Raw genomic sequence first — 16,903 nt, forward strand, 5'->3', positions numbered from 1 at the left:
GCAAGTGGACTGTGTACATGTTGACACTTCCTCCTTACCAGTATCTATGTGAAAGAACATATATACCAAAACAAATAATAACTTTAAAATGTTTGAAACATATACAAGTTCCTAAAGTGTAGTAACACTCAGCTTTAATGTACAGAAATTGTAAATATGCTATCTGCTTTAAAATTTCACTTTTTTTTATTTTTAAAGACAAAACTATTTAAGTTTGTTGTAGACTATTTATAGCAGAAGTATGCATATATCATTACAAAAGTACTAAAATAGGATAGTAGCTTTAATGTACAACTGAAGTAGCCAACATTCCAGAAAAATAATAATTAATATGTAGGTAAGGACCTTATTAATTTCAGCCACTTGACTTCACTGATATTGCCACATGATACTGAGAGTTCTGTCTGGCAAACTAATTGAAGTTTCTTGAGAAGCCAGCATCATCAACACCGCCAGAGAAAAGTGTTACTGTCTTTTGACTAGCAAATGTCACTTATTTAACTTATGTAGGTGGCTAGTAGTTTATGAACACTGCTGTTTGGTTCAGCCATTTTTCTTAAGTATTACTGTTCAAATTCATGTCTAATAACCTGTGAACATAAACAACAACAAAAATGATTAATATGCTTTCTGCTTAAAATTTCACATTTAAAAAATGTTTAAAGACAAAACTATACAAGTTTGTTGTAAACTAGTTATAGCAGAAGTATGCATATATTATTACAAAAGTACTAAAATAGGATAGTAGCTTTAATGTACAACTGAAGTAGCCAACATTCCAGAAAAATAATAATTAATATGTAGGTAAGCACCTTATTAACTTCAGCCACTTCACTTCACTGATATTGCCACACGACACTGAGAGTTTTGTCTGGCAAACTAATAGCAGTATGTTTAGATGCCAGCATCATCAACACCGCCAGAGAAAAGTGTTTTTTAAGCAATCAGATTGTTGAAGGATGTACATTCGTTAAAAATTAATTTCTTTGCTATTAAAGGTTCATTTAGACATGAATACAAGAACATAGCAATAAGTTATCATCACATGTCTTTAAGTGTGAATCTCATTTATATATTCATAAAAATAATTAAAAAGCAAAAGCAAATCTAACTATATCTAAAGCTCAAACTTGCCATAAAAAGATACATAACATGGTATTACTTTCACAATAAGTGTTCCCTCAAAAATAAATATTGCACTTTTATTTGACATTTTTGACAGTGTTTGTTATCAATACTGTATTAAAATTGTGTCCTTCTGAGGCACACTGAAGATACATAGACTTGTAGAATGGCGATGCTATACCAAGTTTAGCACAATTGTTCAACAAATGAATAATAAATATGTTAAAGATATTGCAGGTACTTTGCAAAGTTTCAATACACTTAAAACAATTTGAATAGAAGAAATCTCAGAAATACAATATATTATTTAATATTAATGTGAAGTTCAAAAGGAAAAACACATACAAAAGGACAGACATAAAAACAAAACAAACACACAGACGCTACATCTAAAAAGTGCATACTAAATATTATCCCCAATGCCATCGCGTCACTTGGCACCAGGGACATTTCTTTTGCCACTTTGTATTCGGACAAGTCCTTGTATTCAGCCCATATGTATAAGTAAGTATGAATATATGATAGACCATTGCCAATATTATACATCATTTATTAAATGTGCAATAGGAGTACTCTGCATATAATTACACCTGTACAAGCACTAAATTTTTTTTTGCCAGGCGACTGTAGTGGACATTAAATGTCAGTGTTGTCTTTCCTGAATTTTTTTTCGTACTGAATGTTTCACAAATTGAAATAATGACAGTGAGCCGTCATTTGCCATGATTTAGTAAGTCACAACGACATGGTTAGTTGCTAACAAATTCTAGTCAATGACGTTTTGTATCATACCTTTTGGATTAAATACAATTTGACCATAAACTTATGCAATTGAACTATCTACTGCATAATTTAGAACAAAGCCTGGAATATCACCCCTTGCCCCTCACAACCCAACCCACATGCTTGTACAGATGAAATACAAAGTAATACAATATTTTCATGAGTGTACATACATACTGTACACTCAATTGCATATACTTCAAGATCATAATTTACATTATTAGTAGTTTCACACCTTGAGACAAACTGCATTATGAGAACCAAAATATGTCTGGATAACTTCAACATTTATAATATTTGTATGTCTGACATAAGCATGATCAATCAATGTACCACTGTCTGTTGTTGGCTGTGCAACACATTGTTTAAATCCTCTTTCTTCCATCAACTTTTGTACAGAAGAAGACACAAGTACATTCTCGTTAAAATCACCAAGAACAATGCTTCCACCAGGTAGTTTCTCCAATTCTTCAACCAAACTCAATAAGTTTCTTCTGAACACGTCTGCTCTGTAAGATCGAGGTCTGTAGATTATTGCTACTGTAAAATGTCCATCTTTTACATAAAATGCCATGTACTCCAAATTTGTGATGCACAGATTCAAGAGTTCAATACACTCATTACTACTGACATAAACTCCTACTCCTCCATGAGCTTGATGCTTCAAATCAGTCGTAACATGGTCAGATGTATCATATGATAATGACCTAGGTTTGTGGTGAAAAACAAAACCACTTAGCCCTAATCCGTCTTCTGAATCTGCACTGGTCAACCATGTTTCTGTCAAACAAATAAAATCACTTTTTACCAATCTTTTGTCATATTTTAGGTCTTCAATGTGTGAATATATACCTTCTATATTATGCAGACTGATAGTATATGAACATTCTATATTTGAGTTACTTTCAGTCAAGGTGACAAACTTGGGCATACTTGATAAGGCAGCATCTATTTTCTCATTGCAATAAATGGCAGATAGTTTGAAGTCTTTGATAACAAGTCCACTCAAAGATTTTACCCTACTCAAGGCCACATAAGCTTGTCCAGGTGCAAATATTTTGTCTAATGAAACTACAGCTTCTTCTACTGTTAAGCCTTGTACTTTGTGTACTGTACATGCCCAAGCAAGTTTTAATGGGAATTGACGTCTGATACTTCCACTGCTGTTCACACGGTCTTCCTGGGGCATTATTGGCAAACTGTTCTCTGGTATTGATGATAACATTTCTGTTTTACTACGCAGTTTTGTTCCAACATTGTCATTATCAAAAACTATGTATACAGTGGAAGGGAATACTTCACCAGGTTTCATAGATATATAGGAAACAGTTCCAAAAACACCGTTTACTAGACCATCAGATACATCAATGTTTTTTGTTAACATCACACGAGCACCAACAGCTAAAGTTACTGTATTTGCCAAATTTGTATTGTAGATCTTCTTATGTTGGCTGTTCTGCTTAACTAGTTTCTTTGTTTTAGGATCTCTACAGAAGTCCTGTGCGTTAATGCTTATCAGATCAGTACAAGAAGATTGCAGTTTCATAACATTACATTCATTAACTTCTTTATTGGTTGCAAATATGTGAATACCATTACCATCTTCACCAGTTTCGCATTGACGAAGCATGTTCACTGCACTAGTGTCCAAGTCATCTGATTTCTTTTTTCTTCTGATAACATTTAGTGTTTCAGCAAATGCATAGTCTTCTTGTCTCACAATATCTGTCAATTCAGCAATAGAGAAATAATCATTCCATAGGTCAACACCTTCATTGTTAAAATACAGTGCCTTCCCTTTCACTGGTGGTAACTGATAGAAATCACCCACTGCCACCACAGAAACACCTCCAAACGGAGAATAATCGCCACTTTGTTTAATCTGTCTCAACCTCCCATGAATATAAGCAAGAAGCTTTTTATCCACCATTGAAATCTCATCAATAATAAGAATCTGCAAACTACCAAGCTTTGAACGTAGTGTGTTTATTTTCTCTTCTCCCAGTGGCTGGTATGGTAGTTTGGCATCAATTGCTATTGAGAATGTACTGTGTATAGTTGTTGCATCTATATTGAAAGCAGCAACACCTGTTGGTGCAGTCAACAAAACAGAAATGTTGTCAGGATTTGGCAATACACGGGAAAGAATTCTAGAAGCTTCATAATATAAAGCTTTGATTAAATGAGACTTCCCAGTACCTGCACCACCACACAAGAACAAATAAAATGCTTGTATACTCTGATCTGTGCTTTTATTTAAACACCATTGTCGTAATGTGTAGAATATGTCCCGCTGCTTGTCATTTAATGATCTAAGCAATATTTTAGCATCATTTCTTGACATTCCACATTGATGATGCACTTCTGCACATGGAATAGTCTTGTCTTTTTCCAGCAAATCTGGAACTGATTCATCATTTTCTCCTTCTTCTGATAAGGAAATTTTATTCCCCATTTCCTGACATTGCAATCGTTCCATTTCAGACTGGGAATGAATCTGCGCCCAGGCATCTTCTAAAGGAGGACATGCTTCCAGAATTTGCTCTGCTGCATCTATTTCATCAACCTCTTTTTCAAAATGTGCTCTGTTTCTGTCAACAATAGCTTTCACAGTTTCTAATGTTTTGCATGCATACTTTACTGCACCAGTTTGATAGAAATCTTCGAATGAATCAAAGTTGCATGGTTTCAACTGAATGTCAGTTCGATGAGGCAGAAACAGTTGAAGAATGCTTTGATAATACTTCTCTGGATATTTGAAGGGTGAAAATCGTGCATACCTGACAACTGCTGCATTGGTTCGAGTTCTTTTTCGCACATAGCCAAGACCATTTTGAAGTTTAACAAATGCATTGTTTGACTTTGTATTCCCCATGATCTCTGATGTTGAGACCACTCTATACTCTGAAACAAAACTAGCAAGGCATAGATTATCAAATATTTCTTCATTTGGTCTACTCTTATAACGATCTAATAGGCTAGTCATCCAAATATCTTCTTTATTCAGGTTACCATCTTTATTTTTCATTTGCAGTACCCGAAGAGGTAAGCTCATTTTGATGGGATTGTCCCCTGTTGGAATGAACTGAACTTTTCTTGATCCTTCTTTTAACCTCAAATTGCATACTCTATATACAGCCTCTTGAGCACTAACTTCTCTGTTTGTTAGATATACACCTCCTAGCTGTTTCATTGCCATTTTTGCATCTATATTTCCGTCCTTTGAAGCTTCTTTCTGTGCATGATCCAACAACAAACCCATTTCTCTTTCTGATTTTGATATATAACTAATAATGTACACAATGCAACTGTAAGCATCTACGACAAATTGTATGTCCATATTTGCATTCCAACAACGCAACAGGTTTTTATTATATTGGTTTACCCAAACATCATTTGTTTGCCTTTTCAAAATTATACTGGTTTTCTTTGTTAACTTTGAGCTTGCTTTTTCAAATAGCTCCTGAGATACCCCAATACTAGTAAACAAGGACTCAACTGTTGGATAGCTCTTCTCCGGGTTTGATAGCTCATTCCATATTTTTGTCAAAATTGCTTTTGCTTCATCTGTAGTAAGTAATTTTGGAACTTGTTTCGAGTCACTTTGGTCCATTTCTGTATAATCTGCATTAATATCATTACACTCAGGATTCACTTCATCTAACAAATTAACATTGACATCTGCAGTTTCAGTCACAGCCTTATCAACTCGTGCAATGAATGTTTCTTTGGAAGGAGGTCGCGGAAAATTAAACCTACAAGAAGTACCTTGCTTCCGACAACTTTTAGAATGTCGCATACTATGTTTCTGAACACTGTTTACAATCTCGAAGAGTTCATCATCACATTCTTCAGATGGAATTGCACAAGTAATATATTTGTCAACAAATTCTGTTACTTCTATGTCCTCATTATCATCCACTTTTGGTGCATCCTTAACCCAAAAGAGACAGTGTGTGTGCGGAGATCCGCGTTGCTGAAACTCAACTCTATAAAAGTAATCTACAATTTGTCCAATGGGCTCTGCGGGTGACATAATTACATGTTTTAAAAAACAATGAAATCTATGATCAAACATTCGAGCGGCTGTCACAGGGTTGTTTCTCAATATGGCACATTTTTCAGACCAATCAAGCTCCTCAATTGTGCGTGTATCACCTTGCTCACTTAGAATAGCCTCTATAAATTCAGGCCACCTCATATCAGCTGAACTAAAACTGCAAAACCACGTAGGTATTCCCAGCTGCCTTAACATAGCAAATAAGTCTTTTTGTGTGCTTTGCCAAAAAGGTGGTGTTCCTCGAATTGGCTTGAGAAATTTAAAACCTTCATCATTATTCAAGATTTCTTTGACTGACTGTGTATCAGTGAGAGTAGCAGCAGTTACTGTTTTACCACATGCTTTGCCAGACCCTTTTCTTAATGCAATAGACACATTTGATACAACTTGTTGCACCTCTGATAGATACTGAGCATAAAATATGAAATCAGTGTTTTTTGCAAATCTACTATCTGCATTCATTAGCCGAATATGGAGATAACGAGCAAGTGTTATTCTTTCATCCCGTTTATCATAAAAAGTTGGTGAGCCTGTTGGATACAAAGCAGGAAAAGATTTGGCTTCATTGGTTACATCCATCAACATCTGTACTGGATTGTTTCCCTCAGCAGGAGCAACACATTGAATGGTGTCATAATGATGGTCAAGAACTTCCTGAGCTATATCAACAGGTTGAAGACATGTATCAAAAAACATTCCCTGCTGTTCTGTAACCTGTTCTTCATGCTCTGTATCACTGTTTTCATCGTCTTCATTTACTGAACCAATCTCATTTGAGGCATCATTTTCATTATGTGGCTCATTCTCTTCAATAGTTTCCAATAGGGGATTCCTCCAATTTTCATTGAAACAAATATCATTATACCATTTGTTGTTTGTCTTGAGATAGTGCAAAGCATTCTTTATATGAACATCGTTTACAAACTGATACTGATAGTGTCCTTTATAAGTGAGTTTCCTTTTTAATTTAACTCTGATCATTTGATCATCAGACTCAAATCTTGGTAAAATTGATGTTACCTTCTCAACATTTGAAGGAACGCATACAACAGGCCCATGGACACCATTTTGACCACCCTTTGGTAGAGCTAACATTTTCATAAATGGAATGTGCAAACTAATCAAGTGTTGTTCAAGGGAATTCAGGCACTTCAATTCCTCTGGAATAGGTATTACACACAGATTATTTGCAACAGCTTCCGCTGGCATTTTCCCTTTTAGAAGTTTTCGATGACAAGTGAAACATATCCATAATCTGCAATGTTCTTGTCTCAGATACAGACAGTTATCATCACACGTGTTGGTACATTCATGAACATAATCTTTGGTAATACACTTTTCAGCTATAGATGATACATTCCCTCCTTTATTGAAGTACATCTCTTGTTTACAAAAAAGAACTTGATCTCTGAAAAGTCGTCGATGGCAAACTGAACAGACATACTTTGGGCCATTCACAATCTCATTCCTAAAGGTATTTGTAACTTTATCTATGTTTTTCATAGAATTCACTTTGGACTGTCTGGTGGCAAGCACTCTCAATTTAGTCTCCTCCCTGTTTCTTTCATTTTGAGCATACTTTTGAATACCTTGTTGCTTTACTGCTGTTTGGTGACTTTCATTGTGTGCATACTTTTTTATACTTTGTTCCTTTACTGCTGCTCGATGACTTTCACTTTTTGCATACTTTTGAATACTGTATTCCTTTACTGCTGCTCGATGACTTTCATTTTGTGCATACTTTTGAATACTTTGTTCCTTTACTGCAACTCTGTGACTTTCATTTTGTGCATACTTTTGAATACTTCGCTCCTTTACTGCAACTTTGTGACTTTCATTTTGTGCATACTTTTGAATACTTCGCTCCTTTACTGCAACTTTGTGACTTTCATTTTGGGCATACTTTTGAATACTTTGTTCCTTCAATTCTGCTTTATAAGCATTATTTTTTCTGTACCTAGTAATTATTGAAATTTTCTTCTTCTCGTGAAATTGATCATCAGTGTGATATCGTTCTACTTCTTTTTTCAATTTCCACTTTTTTGCTATGCTACTGTGGTCATCAGCTGACTCTTCACATTGCTTAATTCTCTTTTTCAGATGATAAAGCTTTCTTCGAAGCCTATCATTTGCACGCTTCCCTTTTCGTTTTAAAATTTGGCCTACATGTACTGATGATGTACAAGTATCTGTTGACACTTTCTTTTCACATTTATGTTGTTTATTTGATATTTTCTGATCAATAGTATGGTCTGATAAATTATGTCCAACAGTTTGTAAACTTCTCTTACTTCTACCCACTTCAGAAATAGTAGATGAGTTAGTATTATGTGTACACACAGATGTCAATACTCCTCGCATCTTTACACACTCAACAACTTCATAGTGGATCTCCATACAGTGATTCAAGTATATCCCTTTTCCATTATTGATGATGTTCTTGTCGATTTGAGTGCTTGAATATTTTAGCCATCTTCCTTGACTAAATGTGTAAATATCTGTTCTTAAAAGATGAGCAGCTGCAACTATTTCAACTTCTGTAGCCCATATTCGCAAATTCTCCATTCTCGACTTCACTAAATAATCACTAACCGACTTGTAACCTGGTCTTAAATGACCATAAAACTCAGTAGCATTCTCTTTTAGGTGATTAACAATAGCCAACCTTATTCTATTGTGATTACTTTCATTACCAGAAAGTGCATATGACAGAGCTCTAAAAAAGCAATTACCATCCTCTTTTATTGATTTACTTCTACATGGCTCACCAATTTCATTACACTGATCACTATATACAACTTCTGTGTTTCTAATATTTTTAATACCGAGTTGAAAGCACAAACTTTCACACAGTTCTAAACTCAAAGGAGAAAACAACAATGGAATATGTTCAGTACTAACAACTAACACTTCATCTTCAGACTGACATTCCATATACTCCTCAACATTAGCACTTATACCAGTAACTTCAAACTGAGTGTTTGCGCTAACATGCATGGATACTGCAAGATTACAACAATGCTCATACACTACCTCAACATTCCTGCATTGTAATAGTACACTCTTTCCATCTGGTTCCACCATTCCCTTGGAATCCCTTGCATGAGGATCAAAAATCCAGTATGTGTCACCATTCTTCAATACTGAAAATGCTGCACCTCCAAAAATAACAATACAAGCATCATGATCTCTTAAGGTTATTTCAAGTGCAACATTAAATGCCATGAGAGGGGCATTAAAATCACCACTTTTTCCTATAATACCTGATAAAGATTCTGCAATATTCAATGCAAATCTTAAGTCAAATAACTCTATTATTTCTGGTAATTCAGTCACTAAAAGGTATGCATCATTACATGTTGAGGATTTTTGCAAAAATCCGTACAATTCATTTCCTGTTCGCAATATGGTATCGAGATCAAACGAATCCCATGAAAACACAAGTTTTATCTTACTATAGAGTATAGATACTAAACTGTTTGCAACACACTGCCGTCCACTGTTGTATAGAAACTGAGGGTGACCTTGATTAAAACTACCTTGAACTGAAACTAGAGCATTTATTTTATTACCTGTTGTCTTGTAACAATTGATAATTTCCTTCTCAAATGATTCCTTTGCTATGTTCTCTATCACAGTTTTATTCTGTCTTGCTTCATTTGTTCTATTACTTTGTTCCCGAAGGATGTCATTCATTTCATTGATTGGAAGGACTATGCCCATATGTGGTGGGTCGGTGCCCAAAATAGGTGGGACAATGCCCAAAGTTGCTGGGACGATGCCCATATCTGTTGGATCAATGTCCAAGTCTGGTGGGACGATGCCCGTATCTGTTGGGTCGATGCCCAAGTCTGTTGGGACGATGCCCAAAGTTGCCGGGACGATGCCCAGGGTTGATGGGACGATGCCCAAAGTTGGTGGGACAATGCCCGAAGCAGGTGGGACGATGCCTAGAGCTGCTCTTTTTTTCATTGCTTCTTTTCTTCTCCAATTCTTTTTTCTCGGCATCTAAACAACAAAATAATATAAATAGTTAAATATATGTAATACAAAATTGAGTCACATACAGATCATTAAATTACTGAACAACTATTCTGTAAAAAAATAAACACATTTATTGTTCATTAATTAGTGTGTGCTTTAGAAACTGAAGAATGTACATGTACTAACAAAATGTATACAACATGCATTGTGGGAAGTGTTACAGTGCAAATTAGGGATGAAATCCAGTAGAATATTGACTTACACTAATTTTTTCATAAATTCAGAAGTGATTAACCACTGAAACAAAAATGTTTACATCATAAAACATAGTTGAACTCTGGTGACCTTGCCCTTTGTTATATAATATAATTCCCTTTAACTCAGTTTGTTTCAATATAAATATACATTGTCATAATTAATTTTGAATACAAAAAAGTTTTGGGGTTGAACTAACAGTGGGGAATCAGTCTACCGAATGTCCTTTAAAGATGTAAATATCTTACAAAAACATTTGTGCCTTATTTGTTTAATTATTTTAAGGGACATAATTTCCAGCTTTATTCAAAGTAATTCAGATATTTTAGTATAAAAACAAATGCCTCATTGCAAAAAAAAAGTGCTGCATTTAGACGTGAATAGATTCATAAAACATGCAAGATAACAGAAAATCTTAGCTGGCTTTTGTCCAAGTATTTTGTACAGGTGTCTGTCAAAAATTAATGATTCACTGAGACAAATATGAACTGCCTCATTGTGTGACTACTGTATTATATGAAAAGTAAAAAAAAAACACCCTTTATGAATAGCTATCATGTTGCAAGCCCTGCTTTGTATGCAAATCAACTTAAATAGTTAGTTGGTGTCCAGTGGAGGGATAAGTCAACAGTACTGTTGCCTCCTGAGAACCTACATCTTCAAACACTGCAATCTTTGTTTGAAGTGAGTTTTTAAACTAGTATTATAAAAACTCTATCATTCTGTTCTAATAGCTGAAACATATTCCTGCGAGTTTTCATTTGTCAAATGAACTGTTTGTTAAATACAGAATACATATATTTTCTTTTTAAAATGTGGATGAAATGTTTTGCTTTTTATGTATTTTTTATGTATTGTTTTTGATTTGATAACTTTGAACTAAACAGATTTTCTATTAGCTTCAGATCTTGATCAAAGTTTGGCACCCAGTTCATAGGAGTGCTTATATTGATTTTCTGACATCTTGTTTTCTGTAAAGATTTATTGGTAGGTTTGCAAATGTGTATCAGACTGTGCAATCTCTCCATGAGTTGGTTTTGAAACCCAGTAAGGGATTCTGAGATACATTACCAAGGATATTATTACAAGATAAATCATTTGCTTCATTGAACACATACAACAATGCATATTTCCACTGAGATCAGTGACCTTTGATGTGTATCACCAGTGATCAGTCAAGTAGAAACAGTCAAAATATTTTATCAGTTTTTCTCAATTTTTGCATGATATTTTCATACAGGACATCTGTTGTTCAAACTCAGGGAAGACTTTATACTGATGAACAAGGTGATCAAGTTTGATGAAGTTTGGAATAGAATTAGTAAAGTTATCATGCACACAATAACAATTATTAAATTAACGACGACGACAACGACGACGACAACGCCGGACAAAAATTTTCCCTTAATATACCTTTCCCTTTCATCTTTGATGGTACGGGCAAGGTAAAAAGGCATAGCCAGAGTAATACCAATAGGAAATACTTTTTTATACACTGGTTTCGGTGAGAAAAATAAACATTTTTATTAATAAACATAAAACAATCTAAAGCTGCCAAATTTGTAATGGCCATCACCACAATGTTGACATTATAACCATAGCATATATGCTATATACTGATATTTTACTGTAATTCACCAACAAGTGAAAAAAAAATGGCCAAAAGTTGGTTAAGTCCAATTTCCAAAGGGGGCCCTTTTGTTGAATTCCAGTTTCGACAAGTCAACCTTAATTACAGTAAAACAACAAATTACTTGTTTCATTGGGCAAATTTTCTAATACATCATTATCTTCAAAACTAAGCCTAAAGGCCTCTGATTAAAATGTTATATGTTATTCATCGTAATAGTCAAGATGAAATGAACAGTCAGTGTACACCATTCTGTATTTAGAAGTGTATGTGTACCAGAGGTATCCATACACTCACTCCACTACAAAGGCTGTTTACATAACAATAAAGATAAAATAAACAGTCAGTGTACACCACTCTGTATTTAGAAGTGTATGTGTAGCAGAGGTATCTATACACTTACTTCACTACCAACAGTGTATATGAAATGAACAGTCAGTGTACACCATTCTGTATTTAGAAGTGTATGTGTACCAGACGTATCCATACTCTTAGTCCACTACCAAGGGTGTTTACATGACAGTGTATATGAAATGAACAGTCAGTGTACACCATTCTGTATTTAGAAGTGTATGTGTACCAGACGTATCCATACGCTTAGTCCACTACCAAGGATGTTTACATGACAGTGTATATGAAATGAACAGTCAGAGTACACCATTCTGTATTTAGAAGTGTATGTGTACCAGACGTATCCATACACTTACTCCACTACCAACAGTGTATATGAAATGAACAGTCAGTGTACACCATTCTGTATTTAGAAGTGTATGTGTACCAGAGGTATCCATACACTTACTCCACTACCAACAGTGTATATGAAATGAACAGTCAGTGTACACCATTCTGTATTTAGAAGTGTATGTGTACCAGACGTATCTATACGCTTAGTCCACTACCAAGGGTGTTTACATGACAGTGAATATGAAACAAACAGTCAGTGTACACCATTCTGTATTTACAAGTGTATGTGTACCAGAGGTATCCATACACTTACTCCACTACCAAGGGTGTTTACATGACAGTGAATATGAAATAAACAGTTGGTGTACACCATTCAGTATTTAGAAGTGTATGTGTACCAGACGTATCCATACACTTACTCCACTACCAACAGTGTTTACATAACAGTGTATATGAAATGAACAGTCAGTGTACACCATTCTGTATTTAGAAGTGTATGTGTACCAGACGTATCCATACACTTACTCCACTACCAAGGGTGTTTACATAACAGTGTATATGAAATGAACAGTCAGTGTACACCATTCTGTATTTAGAAGTGTATGTGTACCAGACGTATCCATACGCTTAGTCCACTACCAAGGGTGTTTACATGACAGTGAATATGAAACGAACAGTCAGTGTACACCATTCTGTATTTAGAAGTGTATGTGCACCAGAGATATCCATACACTCACTCCACTACCAAGGCTGTTAACATAACAGTGAGGATGAAATGAATAGTCAGTGTACACGACCATGTGTTGCGCATTTTGTTTGACAATTACAACTATACACTCACCTTTGAAAATGTAGATTATCATAAACTGAAAAATGATAAAATAATATGAAGTTAGTTCCATGTTAATATATTTGTATATTACTAGTAAACATAATTCACTGTTAATTTGTAATTTATGCAAAATTTGGAATTTATAATTCACCACTGCTAACATAAGAGCACCACCAAGAACAAACTTGTTACCATGACAATAAAAAAAAAACTAAGTTTTCCCAAGTTAAAATACAGCCATACAGTCAACTTGTATTGGATGTAGCTCTGTTTTGATCTAAATCACATCAGAGATCAACCAATGACTCTTATTACCACCAATACAGTCAAAATAAAAACCTGTGATCAATTCTCTTCACAAACACACACTCACAAGAGATTTACAAATACATTGTATAGTACTTTCAATGTAAAATAACAATACATTTGTGCATATATTTAGTGCCATAAAAGGGTGTTAAAGCCTTCACAAGCTGACAAGTTACTGAAATCAAACTAACTTGGTGGTAAATGTTGTTAATAATAAAAACCATGATCATTTGAACACTGCTATTACAAAACTGGTACAAAATATACATTTCAGGCAAAAGTATTCAAAAATCAGTTTTTTGGCTAATGCCATGGCAGTGTTCGGCCAAGGAATTTTTTCCAAATAGTAACATTACATCCTGCCTGTCAAGTATGAACAAAATCAGCCAAGCCAAAAAAATCACAGAGGAACTAAAAAGTTGTTACGGTACTAGTGAACAGTAACCCCAACTTTGGGGTCAAATTTCTCAGTAATGAACAAAAATTTAAATAATTACTTTGTGCCCACACTCAAGCTGAATATACTAAGCTACATCCAAGATGTTTTATCCTAAATTTGTAAAAAGAGATACAATGTACACTTGGTGCAAAGCTATCAAAAAATCAGTTTTTTGGCTATTGCTATGAAAACAATGGGCTACAATATTTATTAAGCTTTTACCTTCTAACTAGAACGAAAATGTGGAAATCTGCCAAACCAAATAAATCACAGAAGAATTAATACTAGTATGTGAAAACACTGTAAATCACACATACCACACACACACCTAGTGAAGCCAACATAATATATTGTAATTGTTCACAGTAATTGAACACTACAAATGAGCAAAAAAAATAGCTATAAATCACATTCATGGCAAGTATTGAAATGTTTTATAACTAATATACATTTATACACATATATTAAATTGAAAATAAAATAAATTATCCTACATCTGTGTTGTTTCTTGGCTTCATACATATAAGTAAATAATGATTTGAAAATGACATTGTCAAATATTCGGAGCAACTAGAAAAGTGTGAGACAAGTACTGTATTATTTATTATATATTATTCATTATTTATATTAGTCTCAATCCTTGCGACACGTCAAACTATAATGTTTATGTTCAAACGGTCAAAATGTAAACCAATGGCAACAATTGTAATTCGCGCCGCCATGTTTGTTTTCGCCGACGTGTCGCATTATACACAGTCTACAGCAGAATCGACTTTTCCAAAACTTTAGCTACAATCATTGAACATAGAAACGGTGAAATCAGTCAAAAAAATCCTTAAATATGATGTGCATGTCAGCTTTGCTGTTAACAGTGACACGATGTGATTCGGGTCATCGTCACTTTTGCTGACGACCATTTTTATCAAGTCACGACGCTCAAATTGAAGTTCCAGCCGTGAACAAATAAAAAAGTACGATTTATATCAAATTTTACCATATATTTGTCCAGGAGTATTATATTGCCCACTGATTCACATTAAAATAACAAATGTAAATTACAACATAACAATAATTCAATTTCTAGACGAATACAAATGACCAAAATACTACTCACCTCTTTTATAAGCATGTACAAACTTGGCCGCTTGGTGGCGCAATTGCATCAAATTACCTTTCGTGTTCTCTTACTCAGACTAAACATATAGAGTGGACACCTATGAACTCAGTGTAGACAGGTACACAAGATGGTGTAAGGGAACGAGCATAGAGAAGTGGTTTACATCTCATTGAGAAAAACGAGCGTAGGGGACCACTTAAACTTACTCAATAGAAAGTTGAGATAGGCGGTAAGAATAGTAAATAGGGGTGGGTAGGGAAGTATTGGTTGATAGATGTTCCCTACCACAGCCCTACCACTTTTTAAATGAAATACCATGCCCAGGTACCAAAGACGATGATCCAGCACTCCCACTTCGGAGTTCAATTGTGGATGAAATCGGCTACTTTGCCCTAAAAGGGGGTTAGCAATGGGGAATAGTTGGTAGACGTTACAGCAAATGAAAACGGCATTTTACGTTTTTACAGGGATGTAAAACTTCCATTTACAGTAAAAAAATAGGTTTTTACTCTTTACAGATAAAGCAAATTCCTAATGACATTATACATTTTTATAATATTTTTGATAATTTGAGTTTAAGAATCACAATTGGAAATTACGACGTTTTATTTGAAAAAAATAATATCTTTGTACAAATTACGGACGAATAAAATAGCTGATTACACTTCACACATTGATCATGTCTACGAACGTACGTTTTTTTTTTATTTATTCAAATTACATATTACGAAAATAAAAACAATTGATTACAGCTTACGAAAATACCCCTTGCCAACCCTCTGAAAACTAAAATTAAAACTGGCGGCGTTTGGTGGATGATTTCTCGGTAACTATCAGGGGGAAAATCTTCTCCTATTCTCGGGGTCTCTACACGCTTGTCAGGGGGGATACTCGTCTCGTCTCTCTATCTCGTCCCCTTGAGGTACGGGATCGGGAAAGTCACTTTAACTTTACAGTCAAATAAGGCACACACAACGAAATACGTTTCAACTCTCGTCTTAGTCGATCTTTTGGAGCACTCTATAAGACACAGCGCCCTGGGGAAAAGTCCCCAAGACTCTCACAAGGCTGAACCAAGACTCGCCCAAGACTGGACTGCCTCAAGGCTCGCCCCTGGACTGGACTCTCGACTGCGTCTCTCGTGGAGTATTCGCCAAGACCAACTCAAACCCTCTTTATTCATTTTCAAAACTCTAACCAATTACAAAACAGTAAAAAGACTCTAGGGCGTAACCTTCAATCATAAACCAATCACACTAAGTACTGAATACGTCATATCTTTTGATTAATCGTTCACTTTATTAATAACTACGGATATAAACTGTCCAAAATGAGTAGTCTGAATAGCGGCGGCTATCTGGTAATTAGTTCCAAATCACTGAGCCAAGTTCCGTCCAAAACTTCAAATAGACCTAAACGATGACGGACATAACACAGCAATTCGCTCGTAATCAACTAATTAAGTCGGTTAACAGATACGCAAAAACAAATTCATGACACATACGCGCTTAAAAATGTTTCTGTCTTTACTGGTCGTTTTTTTTAAACATTTCAGTTTAAAATAATTTTTGAATAATAATAATAATGATTGAATTTGGCATACGATTTAAAAAAAAAATAGTAGGGCCAAGTGCGGGGTTGGACAAGCGGTAGGGTGGTAATGTGCATGTATTTGCAATTAAGAT

The 16,903-nt window shown here is 34.9% G+C and overlaps 1 protein-coding gene and 1 long non-coding RNA gene across 2 annotated transcripts; both read right to left on the minus strand.

Moving 5' to 3' along the window:
• Window positions 1-2,137: 2,137 nt before the first annotated feature.
• LOC146725545 (uncharacterized) lies at window positions 2,138-9,940 on the minus strand. Its single transcript, XM_085496315.1, has one exon. It carries the CDS (start codon window positions 9,938-9,940, stop codon window positions 2,138-2,140), a length of 7,803 nt encoding a protein of 2,600 aa, XP_085352441.1.
• A 3-nt stretch (window positions 9,941-9,943) lies between these two features.
• LOC146725546 (uncharacterized) lies at window positions 9,944-15,306 on the minus strand. Its single transcript, XR_014928678.1, has 3 exons — window positions 15,216-15,306; window positions 13,363-13,387; window positions 9,944-9,976 (listed from the first exon to the last, which is right to left on the minus strand). It is a non-coding gene; the product is annotated as an uncharacterized LOC146725546 (long non-coding RNA).
• Between the last annotated feature and the right edge of the window lie 1,597 nt (window positions 15,307-16,903).

This window comes from Saccoglossus kowalevskii, unplaced genomic scaffold, assembly GCF_978046115.1.
Source record: "Saccoglossus kowalevskii unplaced genomic scaffold, keSacKowa6.1 SCAFFOLD_122, whole genome shotgun sequence".
Classification (NCBI taxonomy): Eukaryota; Metazoa; Hemichordata; class Enteropneusta; family Harrimaniidae; genus Saccoglossus; species Saccoglossus kowalevskii.